Below are 12058 nucleotides of genomic sequence, written 5' to 3' on the forward strand. Positions count from 1 at the left end.
TTTACAGGTCAAATGGGAAAAATATGTTCTCCTCTCCTGGAACTTCGGTTCCTGGTCGCAAGATAAAGACTGCTGTTAGACGCAGAAAATAAAGATGATAATGATGTTATACACAACAGTTTTAACAGCTGGTGCCCATCATTTAGATAATGGATTGTACTACATGCTGGGCTTATCCGAAATCAGATCTGCCTAAGGACTTAATTTTGAAATTTTCCTTCTCTCTCTTTATGGAATCCCTTCCCTGTCTCTTCTACCCCCTTTTAAAAAAAAAAAAAATAATAGCTAGACTGGTGACTGACTCTTCAGCAAAAATATTTTATGGTCCAGCACATTATTCACTGATTTGGTGTAGTCTGGCTGTACCCAGGAATGGGGCCTGCACAGCGAATGGCTTTGTATAGAACCTCTTTGTCTACACCGCTATGTGTGTTGATAAGCGTTTATGGAACGCGTTGAAATTGTAATTATATCTGAGGAATTCTGTATAGATTAGAATTCTGTATAGACTAGAGGACATTGAAATGAATGATTTCTATGCCAAGTTTGTGCTGGTGTGTGTGAAGTGAGTGAGTTGGGTATATTGTGCACTAAGATTTTCTGATAGAGAAAGCCTGATCAAAGAATTGGTCCATGCTAAGGACTTGTTAGATCTAGTTCATTCTCCATTTAACAATTATATGCTATTTCTATATTTTCATTCTTCTATCACCTGTCTTGCCTTTTTCATTATTTTATTATACAACTTCTGTAAATACAGTTTTGTTTCTGTACTTTTTGGCATAACATAAATCTGTGAACTTGAAATTTTATTTTGTGTTAGACATTTTTTTGTTGTTGTTTAGTCTTGTCTCAGATTTTATTACGTAAATCCCATTATTCAAAGTTGCCTAAATCCATTTGGAAATCTTTAAAAAAAATTGGGGTATCTTAAAAGTTGAATTTATTGGCTTTTCTGATCCAGTTTTGTTTGGACCAAAAACCAGTATTGTACAAAGTATTAAGTATATATTTTTATATTTACTGAAATGGACTGTGGTGACTTTGGATAATAAGGAAATGTTTAATATTAAAGCCATGTTTATTACAGTATAATTAACATGTTAAACCATGGGATAAATGCCATCAATAAAAATTTATGAAGCACTTTTTGTTATAGTTTTAACTCATAATAAAGGTGCACAGTAACAGTGGTCAGTTAGAAATCCCAAAGAGTACATACGAGTGATTAGGTGACCCCTGAGGGAAGGGGAAAGTGTCTGAATTCGCAGCATACGGGAAGTATACTGCTGCTTGCCTGGTGCTAGAATTCTTGCCTAATTTGCACATAGAACTACATAACTTTTTTAAAAGTTGAAAATAAACACACGTAACCATTTCTGTTTGTATTTGTATATTCCTTGATGGATGCCTAGATGGTGTTTCTTGAGTTCTTAGGTATATTTAAAGCATTTTAAAGTATGGCAGTGGTCTTTTTATATAATTTTAAAATTTTACTTTTTTCCTTTTATGTAATTTTTTTTTTTTAATGTGATTTCTTTTGGATTATTGCCGCCTTTGCACCTTTAAGAAGTGCTCTTGGAGTAGCACTTGATAATGTCTTCAATCTAAGTGTAGTTATTTGTGCTCATTTTTAATTTTTTAAGCTTCTGGTTGGTTGGAATCTAAATTTAGAACTTTTAAAATAGTCTTTATTAGTGTTACATGCTTGACTCTTAACCAGCTCAAGGTTAATAGTAAATAAATGGAGGTGGTGAATGCTGGAAATCCATCACTGCTGGGAGTTAACATCTAACTTTGCCAGTTGGGTCTTAACCATTCTCTCGGCTCATATGCAGTACAGTTTGGTTCACAAACGAAAGTGGCAAAATTCTGCTCCTGATCTCTGCATTGGGTGACAAACATGACCACAGCCATATCCTCCATGCAAACACAAATGTAGCCATCTTCCCCCAAATCGTAAAACAAATTAAGTTCATAAATGGAGGCACTACTTTAATTAGGAATGTTAGGCTTTCTACTTTCCTCTAAAAATGTGGTAGAAATGAACTTACCTCCATTTAATATTTCTGTTTTAGCCACATCTTACTTTTCTTGTGAGACAAAATAGCCAACACTCAAAAGTTAAAAGGGGTTGATTTTAGCTCACCGTGTATAGAGGTTTCAGTCCATAGTTGACTGGCTCCATGGCATTGTGGCGTGGCAGAGGCCATCCAGTCCACGGCAGCAAAAGCAAGGAAGCTTGCAAGGAAGCAAGCAGCAACAGCGGACCTCTTTCTGTCCCTAATGTTTGGGGACATATTCTTCCCATTGTTTACACAGGAAATTTGTCAAACTAATTGGCAAACTGACTTAGTAATCAGCCTTAACCCCAGCATCATGTGGGATGCAGCCACGTCTAAGTCTCACTGACTGCATGAAGCTTTGGGGTCACAACCAAACTGAGCCATAAGACCAAGGTATTGCAAACCACACTTAAAGCTGGTTTATGTTGAAATTTTTGGTTCTCTAAGATGTGATTTCCTGAGAAATCTGTATTGTTGGATCAACTGTTCTAATCCTTGGGCTGCATGTGGCAGCTCCAGCCTTAAACCTGTGCATCATCAGACCCAGCAGAAAGGTGTCCTTATTTGATTGAGGCTGCAAAAAAAAAAAAAATTTTTTTTTTTTTTTGCAGAACCGGGGATTGAACTCGGGTCCTTGCGCTTGCCAGGGAAACACTTACTCTACTGAGCCATCTCCCCGACCCCAACAAAAACATTTCTGATCCACTCCCACTATTACATGCATATTCTACTCCCAAGTGAAAATTGGTTTCCTTGTGGATGGAGAGGAAGCGTGTTAGTAAACAGTAAAAGCCCACTTCCTGTGCTTGGCCAATGAAACTTTTAATAGAAAAGAATCTCAGGAGGGAGGGGAGTTGTGCATATAGAGTGAGTCATCAGCTGTACTTAGGTAAGTTTGGGTTGGCTGAGTATGTTCTCAAGATTACTTGGTATAGTGTGTTGAATTTAGGACTTTATCATTGGGTCTGGATAGGATTTCAAAATCTCCATCAAGAAAGCACCTGTCTGGAAGGCTGCTGTCACATAAAGGTCCTGGGATATCACTAAGAAACATGCTAGGTTGTTTGTAGTTACAGCTTGAGGCATTGAGAAAAGTGTAGTTCAGACATACTGAAACTTGTCTTTCAAGCTGTGTATTAATATTTAAAATTCTCTCCTGAAACTGTTTATGTATTCTATTACCTGAAATAAAATGTTAGATTAATTTTTACAACTCATAACTGGGCCTTTGAACTTTCTGATTTAGCCTGTGGAGAACTTGTGTTTGTGTTCTAACTCTGTTAGCAAATCCTTTTCTGGTTGTTTATAAAGTTTGACATTCAGTGCAGATTTTATAAAGGCTAGCCTTTGTATTTAGTGAATGATACTTGATGTAGTTAACGTTGAGGGAAGTGAGAGTTGGGCCAAACCAGTGTAGCACAGTGGTAGCAATTTTTTCTAAATGAAACAGCATTCAAAATTTCAGCGTTGGCGCCTCTCCATAAGTGGGTTTGGGTACTTGTGCCTGAAGGGTTCACCATCACTGCTCTAGCATACAAGTTAGTCTTCATTTCCTTGTTACAGGTCAGCTATCAGAGGCTTTTCACAAGCCCTATGTACTTCCAAAATGGACTGTATATAGCGAGTTTCTTAGGAGCACACTGTCTAGAGGATGCAAGACCATGCTCTACTTTTGCTGCAATGACGTATACCCCTTTTGACCTTCCCCGGGGAGCCAACTGTAAAGGTTACAATGGGAAAAGGTCAGAACTGAGTTTAAGTGGTCCATCTGTCCAATACCTTGTGTGGTGGTCCTGATGGCCAGCACCTCTAACGACTAGATTAGCTCAGTACTCAGTTAATATCCAGGGAAATGGTGACTCAGTGAAAGGACACATCCCTAAAAGTATGTTTTCGTAGGCTTGCATTTCTTAGAGCAATCTAGTTCACTATTATTGCCACTAGAAAAGCTCTATCTAGAAGCAAGGTCTCCCTTCCAAAGCCTCTCAAAACCCCTGAAAGAACAACCACATGCATTTGTACTTAAGTATTTATTGAGACAAAGTACAAATTGGCAGCATACAAATTGTTAGAAACAAAAGAGTGAATTTTATTTGTAAGTGGGCCATCAGATACTGTTTTGCAGGTCTAGAGCTCCTACAATGAGCTGCAAGGAAATACACATACTGCTTGAAATGAGGACATTTCCTCATATAAGCACACGTGGTAAGAGTTTGGCATTGGAGATGAGGAATGGCGAGAAATTGAAATATCAGGTTTTGGGAATACTATTTGTGCATATTCTTTAAAACAGGGACAAATAGAGTCAAGATGTAATATGCCCTATTTCAAAAGCTCTTTATTCCTATGAAGTTAATAATTAAAAAATTTCAACTTGTGCAAGGGCCCGAGTTCAAGCCCTGGTTCCGCCAAAAAAAAAAATTTTCAACTTCTATTTTACTTTGCTTTACTGGAAATAGTTTGCATAAGTAAAACACTCATCCCTTTAAATTTCCAGTTGAAATAAGCTTTACCATAATTTAAGACATTAAAAACACGGAAATTTGTTTTTGTTATTTATATGAACTGACCCTCAAATACAATGTCTTTTTGTAAAGAATCCTAAATACTTCAGTAAAGAGCCGAACCAGTCCTAGGGAAGTATCTTGGGCTACTTTTTAATATAATACTGGCAAGTGATGGCTTACTATCCAAATGTTTCGGCTTTATTGTTAGGCTCTCCATAGCATCCCCCAAAGCCAAGGCTTGCCATCACTCTCACTTACTTGGGGCCCAGCTTCTGGCTTCAACAGGATCAGCCAATATGCCAGACTTCTGAAGGGGGCATGGGCCACTTCAGTGTGTGTTCAGAGATGGGTAGTTTCTGGTTGCCCCCATTCACTGCTAGTTTTTGAACTGAGTGGTAATATAGCAATAAGATGATAAATTTTCTCATCATTCAGTCAGTCCTAAGATCTTAGCTTAGAATGTGCTTACAGAAATTGTGTTCTCAGCTCTAATCCTAATACTTTTAGGTTTCTGTTGTGAAGGCAATGCAATACTTTACATACCCTTTATAGGGTTATATAGGTATATAACTGACCACAGTTGCATCTAGGTATAACTCATGTATGGCAAATTATAATACTTTCTGTATAAGAAACATGACTTTTTTTTTGGTAACCCAGAATGGGCAATTATGTATCTTATTTGAGCAGCAATTTCAAAGAAGTACTTCAAAGCTATAAAGACTGAATGACATTTTAACTTGAATTCCCTACTCAGTGGCAAAGTAGTATATAGTGCTAGTAGACTGAGTACTAAATTTATAATATTTCCCAATTTTAAATAGAACTAAACAATTTTTCATTTTACTGGTAAGAGGCGTAAACTAAAACTTCCCAGAGGCTTCAAGTGGATGTCTGTTTAGTACTCTGACATATTTAACTGATAAGCTTCCTGGATTTGATATATTTTGAACAACCTAAAAAAGTTATTGTAAGCACACTGTTAGTGTGTAGAAACATTAAATGTATTTTCACAGTTTTAAATAACATGTCTTACCTCTCCAATTAATTTAAAAGCAAGAGAAATCTCATGCTCTCAAGCAATCTGATAATTGTGCAAATCAGTTTAGTGCCTCCAAGAAAATGGCAGAGTTGGACAAAATGACAAAGGAATAAAACAAACTGTACATACATAGTGCAGGGGTACCTTAGAGCTAACTGGGTCACATAACAAAAGCGCTCCCTGCCCTGTAGTGTTTCATAAGAAGAGTGGCAATATACACAGGATTTTTCTTCTTTTCCCCAAGACTTCATCTCTTACAGGCCCAAATGACCCTAAAGAAGCTACATCAGTGTGTGGAAATGATACTGTCTATATCTTTGGAAAGAACAGTTAATAGTGGGAAAACTGCTAATGTCTTTTAGGCTACTAGTATTAAGGTTATTCATGAAATAGTTAACTTCTGATGGTTCAAGTATCATGGAACTATATAAAACATAAAAGGAAAGTAACAACTGAGTATACAGTATAGAAATACAATTAATAACCGTATTTCAAAACACTGAAAAGCACTAACACTTTCTTCATGCTGCATATACAGAGAATGTTTTATAGTAATTACACAATGGATTGGAGGAAGTATTTCTCCACGTATTTGTTCTCCCTAAAGTTTGATTTTAGGGCATTAAAATTCCCTATTATAAGCCATCACTAAATTTTTCTTTTAAAAGATTTCAATGATAATACAGCAATACAATATTTTTAATCATTTTGGAAGAGTTGCCCAAAATACATGCTGAAGCATTTTAAGTAGTGGTGCAGTTACACCCTCTTTGCAAGGACTTGCAGTGCACCTTGCCCCTCTTGGCGTTAACCCGACACTTAGGATGGGAGACGTGGGGATACCCAGTCTGTGTTCTTGCTCCGTCCTGCAAAAAACAACTCCCCCAGAAGAGTTAACTAAAAGGTGAATTACGTGTTTACAAAACACAGCTTGACATTTTCCATCATTTTGGGATAAACCAAAATAAGGTTTTAATTAGAGATTTCAAATCAGAAAATGCTTTCAACAAAACCTAATGTCTTAGTCTAAAGAAAGAATTGCTTTCTTTTTGACTTAGAATTTTTTACCACTTAGGTTTTTCTTCTGGAAAAGTTCTTTGGCATTCAGGTAAAATCAATACTTTGAGAATGGCCACCTGCATCACACTGGAATGACTAATTTCTAAATTATCAATTAATATAACCCAGGGATACTGATGGCCTTGGTACATAATTTAGTTTTGTCATTATTCCAGAGTATGGAATTCAGTATCCTGAGGACATCATCTGACCCCATTTCTCTTCACCACAATGGTTCCTGCTACAATGTCATAGGCTGTTCGATTATGCTGAAAAAACAGCAGTGTGATGAAAGCAGGGAAAAAGGAAGCAATAGAAAAATTCTTGATCAAAGCTCGGATGGTGGACCTAAAAAAGAGAATTATCAAGTAAGCTGTTCATCAGCCACATAGTTAATTGTATCTTATCAAATTCAAATATATATTTAAAAATGTTCAACGTATAATTGAAAATGTTAACCTTATTATGTAAGTTACTGTTATGTGACAACACCATGATAGACTTCTTTAACATAAAAACACTTCAAAGCTTTCACATGGAAAAGCTAATAAACATCTCAGTATGAATTAAGGGCCCACAGTATTTTCTAGCATTCTGCCAGAAGAAAAGAACTGGTACCCTTGCTTATCTTTTCCAGAATGAACTTGTGTATTCCCAACATCTTCTAAACTGGGCATACTTAACTGCAGTCTTATTTTCTTCCTTAAGTGTAGAACTGACATTTTAAATTACTGACCATTCTTTGATCAGCTGCTTCTTGGGACCTAGTAATTGGGCCTTTGTTTTGTTTTGTTTTAGAAAGTTTTCAGTAGCTAAGAAGGGAGAATTATCCTAGGATCCATCCTACATTTCTGTGTGCACTAACAGGCTACTGAAAAGTGCAGTGCCTGAGAAGGTGGGCTCTGATTCTAGGCTATTTGCAAACCCATCTTTTAATTACTGGTTGCGTTCCACAGCTACAAAAAATGGGATAACAACATCTTATAAGATGATTAGGGTTAAATCAATTAAGGATAATTAGTTACATATGTAGTGTTACTGTGTCTGGTTTATTAGGCATGTTCAGTAAACACTGGGCATTACTGACTTACTTAAAATAATTAGCCAGGGTTACAACCACACAAATTTCAGGTATGTCAGCAAAATCAAGCCACCTTCTCTAGTCACTTGCTTCTATTCCTTTGTAAACAGTCCACTTCTGAATCACTGGCAACAGTTACAGCCACATTGTGTTTGGGCTCAACTGGACCCATTCAGCTCAACTCAACTTCCTTTACTTGTAGACTGGTGCTACTCTGGATCTGGACTGCAACAGCTGGCCGTGGGGGCTGGAGGTATTACAGGCCCTAGAAGTTAGGACCAGTAGCAGGATGCATTGGTGTGCTCAGCTGTCAAACTCATCACCAGCACAAGATGGGATAATGATGGCTATTACCAGTTGGTGGCTCAGCTCTAGGGAATAACAAAGCTGCATGTGGAGCACTGATTGAGCCTCAACACCCAATATCCCCTCACTGTTGTGTATCATATACTTTAGAGGGGTATACAATCATAATAGCCAAATGTAAGCCTAGCTAGTAACAGTACATACCATGAAAAGAAAAAAATACCCGTATTCTCTAAGCAGTATATCATGACAAGGCACTCAGTGCAGTCCTATGTCACTAACAATAGGACAGACACAACTGAAAAATATCATTAGATGATTTTGTCACTGTACAAAAAAATCGTTGAAAGTACTACACAAACTAAGCTGCTTCTCAAGTCATTAGTGAACATAATCTGATGTATCATGGCTATATACTACCGAAGTATCCAATGAGAGATTATACTCAAATATAGTATTCCCACAGGTATGTAATAGATGAAGCTAAGACAAGGAGAAAGGCTCTTACGTTGTGATGCTAACGTTAGAAGAAGGAATCACTAACACTCGACTTGGTGCAATAAGCACTGATGTATCACAGGTCACAACTCGAAGCCCCAGCAAGAACTTCCCTGGGGTCGCGCCATCTGTTCCCCAAATGCAAATTATCTAAGAAGGAGAAGGAGAAGTTAAAAACAATCTACCAGCTTAACCAGTTTTATTTTTTTTTTTTTAATTTTTTTTATAAGAATAGACCCGCAATTTATTTTATTTTTTTATTTATGTGTGTGTGTGTGTGTGTGTGTGTGTGTGTGTGTGTGTGGCCAGCTCAGCCCACCAGGGGGCGGGGCTGGCTGGCATGTGGTGCTGGGGGATTGAACCGTGGTCCCTGTGTTTGCTAAGCTTGTTCCAAGTAGGTGCTTTAGACCACTGAGCCATCTCACCAGCCCCTTAACCAGTTTTAAAGGTTAAGTTTTTATGCCATATTTTCAGTTTAAAAATTTTTAAACTGAAATACGACCTAAATACTCCAAGGTTAGCCCCTTAATGCATTTCTACAGTGTCTGGGTATATTTCATACCACAAGATGTGTACTGTGTAACATTTCTTCATGGCCCATTGTATTTTTTTAAACTTGTTTCTAAGAATAAATACATTTCAAGTTCCACAGCAAATCTACATAGTCTGAGTAGTGTGTGAAGTATAACCAGAATAGAACCAGTCTTTGTTCCAAGACTGAAAAACATTACAGAAAAGCCAGAAAGTGGAAAAACACATAAATTATGATTAGGTTAAAAATTAACATTTGCTGCAGTCAGTAGCTTACCTCATAGAAACAAACTAATAATCTGTATATCAGTGCCACGACCATCATTTTCTGCAAGTCTTCCATTGATGTGTCTTCATCAATTTCTTCTATTATATAATGCATAGCAAATTTAGAGATGTCCCTACACAAAATAGTTTGGAGTTGTAAAGAATTAGCTAGTCAAACAGTTGTACTTTTTAAATTGAAACTTAATTGAAAGTTAGGCTCATCTTTAGATTTCCAACCATTTAGCTGCACAAAATAGTCATTAGCTGAACAACTAAGAAAAAAATGTTAACTTGTTTTTGCTGTCTTTTGGGCTGAGGAACAGCTCCACAGTACAATGCTTGTCTGGACTGTGTAAGTCCCTGAGTCTCACGCCCCACTGATACAAAACCAAAAACCAAAGTAGTAGTAGCATGAGCTGACATGGACTAGTTCCTGTGGATATAATGGCAAGAATACAGAATAAGTAATAGCAATGATAAAGGGGGAGGTGAACTTACTGATAAAGAATGCGAGTACCATGGAAACACATACCAGTTACACTTAGCCTTGTGAAGGTTCCCAGGAATGACATTTAAACTAAAGAGCAGAAGGATGAGAAAAGTTAGCCAGACTAAGAAGGTAAAGGAAAGTTCCAAGAGAAGGAAGAGCAAGAGAGAAAGCCTTGGATCAAAGATTAAAACAGGAGCCAGGAGTCTGAGGTACCACTTAGAATGGCTATCCAACAGGGAGACAGTTAAGAGAAGCAAGGAGGAGGGAGAAATCTGGCAGGGAGAAAAGAAATGGTGTGGGATGACCAGTGTTCAGGAGCCTGGGGCTAGGTAGGATGTGTCAGGAGTAGGAGCGAGAGGCACTGCAAAAGTCCAGGCAGGGCCCTCAAGTTTGACTACAGGTTTGCTCTTGTCACTAAGTCCTTTTGTAACTTAAAGTTCTGCACTTAATTTATCATAAACTTAAAATTTCAATCTCAGTAAAATGGAGTTGTATTAACTCCTTCACAGTGGTACTAAGATTAAGAATCAGCACAAAAGCAAATTCAGTGTTTTGCACACAGAAAATGTTTAGCAAGTTATTTTAGTTATGATTACTGAGATTACTCAAGTGTACCTCTCACTTGACAGCTAACCTGGGACCTGCCTGATTGTTAACCCCATTTAGAGATGACACTAGTTGATTTTTCCCCCCATACTGAGGACTATAACCAAATGTCTGCAGTGAGCTATAGCCTCAGCCCTTTAAAACAGAAAAAAGAAAACGGCAAAAAAATTTTTTGAGACCCAGTCTTGATACATCACTAATGTGATCAGGATGGGCATGAGCTCGCCATCCTCCTGCCTCCAGTTCCCAGGGGGCTGAAAGCCACCACCCTCCCTGCTCACCAGCTGATTATCACAGCTGACCTACCAAATGGTCTGTGTGCCTTTGTTTTTAGATACTGCACAGGACAGTAGGAAGGAAATTAGTTCCTGGCCTAAGACAATAGTTGAATACCAGGTTTGGAAGCTCTTAAAGAATAAAGAGAGTTTTTCTCCTTTGGAGTTATGGAAAAAATAAATCTGACAATGCTCTTATAAAGAAATTGTGACACTGGCACACCTTATCATCCATATAGTTAGTCATTTGCAAGCATGAACAGAATCTAACAAAACAAGGGTTATGAAACATTATTACAATAAAGTAATGTCCTCAACTTACTTTATTCCACTCAGGTGCATAATGCTTAAGACAATGGTTGCTTTTATAAAGAAGAGAATAAAGAAATCCACCATCTCTGCCATGAATCTGTGGGCCAAGGATGGGATAACATATTCTCTGCCTGCAAGTTTAAAAAAAGGAAAATTAATTATTCCTCATAGACCTGAGGAGCAAGACAAGGAGAAAGACAAAGTTAAGGAACAATTTGATTTTTTTTTTTTTAAATGCATAACCTTGCAGAAGAACTGGTACTGATTCCACCACAGTACGTTACTAACAGAAAACAGCACTATTTAGTAACAATTTAAAATTTGCTTTCACCACTTTGAAAGTTTAAAAATTGATGCTACAGATAGAACTGAATAGGGTGAAGAAGACATTTCAATTAGAGATACATCCAGGTGACAAGATATTTTTTGTAAAAATCAAAAGTGCAGCTAGTATAAAGTGTATCTCTGTACATTGTACCCACTTCATTGAACTTGTTTCACATTCCATAAAGTCCGGTGATTACTGATCTCGTAACTCAACTGAGCACGTTCATATTCAGGCATCACCTCATCTTTGCCACATAGAAATATATCTAAGGCTGAATTAAAAAGTCTGATTAAAGACTGGTTAATGAGCTGAAATATATAACTCAAAATATTCTCGCTCCCACACAGAAGTAAACATGATATACAAGAGCAGTAAGCCAGGCCCACCGAAGCTCGATCATTCCACTCGAATTCACCCAAGTCTTTCCTATCCGCTCAGGCCCACTGTTGTGAAGCTGCCCAAGTCCGGAGCCCGATTCCAGGCGAGCCCCTAGGCTTGCCACCGGCCAGGCTGCTTCGTTCCTTCCAGAGCTGGGGAATCAAGGTTCAGTGCACGGTGTAGGAGCAAAGGTTTCCTCGCACGCGTGAAAGACTCGAGCAAGGGAAGCACTTGGGAGCGCCAGGTCTGCCGAAGACGACACTGCACAGCCTCGCCACACGTTAGGGCGCTTAAGTCCGGCAGCCGACAGCC

At 38.0% G+C, this 12058-nt stretch overlaps 1 protein-coding gene and 1 long non-coding RNA gene across 2 annotated transcripts in view; one reads left to right on the top strand and one right to left on the bottom strand.

Moving 5' to 3' along the window:
• Positions 1–1378, top strand: part of LOC111815899 — a 9708-nt gene extending 8330 nt beyond the window's left edge. The window contains exon 3 of the long non-coding RNA XR_002820525.1: positions 8–1378. This is a non-coding gene — a long non-coding RNA (uncharacterized LOC111815899). The remainder of the gene's footprint in view (positions 1–7) is intronic.
• A 5282-nt stretch (positions 1379–6660) lies between these two features.
• Fam8a1 (family with sequence similarity 8 member A1) lies at positions 6661–11195 on the bottom strand. The gene is made up of 4 exons (XM_004628334.2): positions 11051–11195; positions 9368–9491; positions 8570–8709; positions 6661–7022 (listed from the first exon to the last, which is right to left on the bottom strand). The coding sequence occupies exons 1-4, from the start codon at positions 11131–11133 to the stop codon at positions 6878–6880; spliced, it is 492 nt and encodes a 163-aa protein (XP_004628391.1). The 5' UTR covers positions 11134–11195; the 3' UTR covers positions 6661–6877.
• Positions 11196–12058: the final 863 nt, after the last annotated feature.

This window comes from Octodon degus, unplaced genomic scaffold (genome assembly GCF_000260255.1).
Source record: "Octodon degus isolate 3935 unplaced genomic scaffold, OctDeg1.0 scaffold00023, whole genome shotgun sequence".
Lineage (NCBI taxonomy): Eukaryota > Metazoa > Chordata > Mammalia > Rodentia > Octodontidae > Octodon > Octodon degus.

Bases quoted from the DNA above. Each gene is read 5' to 3' on its own strand.
- Fam8a1 (XM_004628334.2), bottom strand. From the start codon at position 11,133: ATGGCAGAGATGGTGGATTTCTTTATTCTCTTCTTTATAAAAGCAACC. The intron at 9,492-11,050 runs GTAAGTTGAGGA...TATTTTGTGTAG, and splicing joins ATGCACCTGAGTGGAATAAA to GGACATCTCTAAATTTGCTA. The intron at 7,023-8,569 runs GTAAGAGCCTTT...TCTCTTTTTTAG, and splicing joins TCTAACGTTAGCATCACAAC to GTCCACCATCCGAGCTTTGA.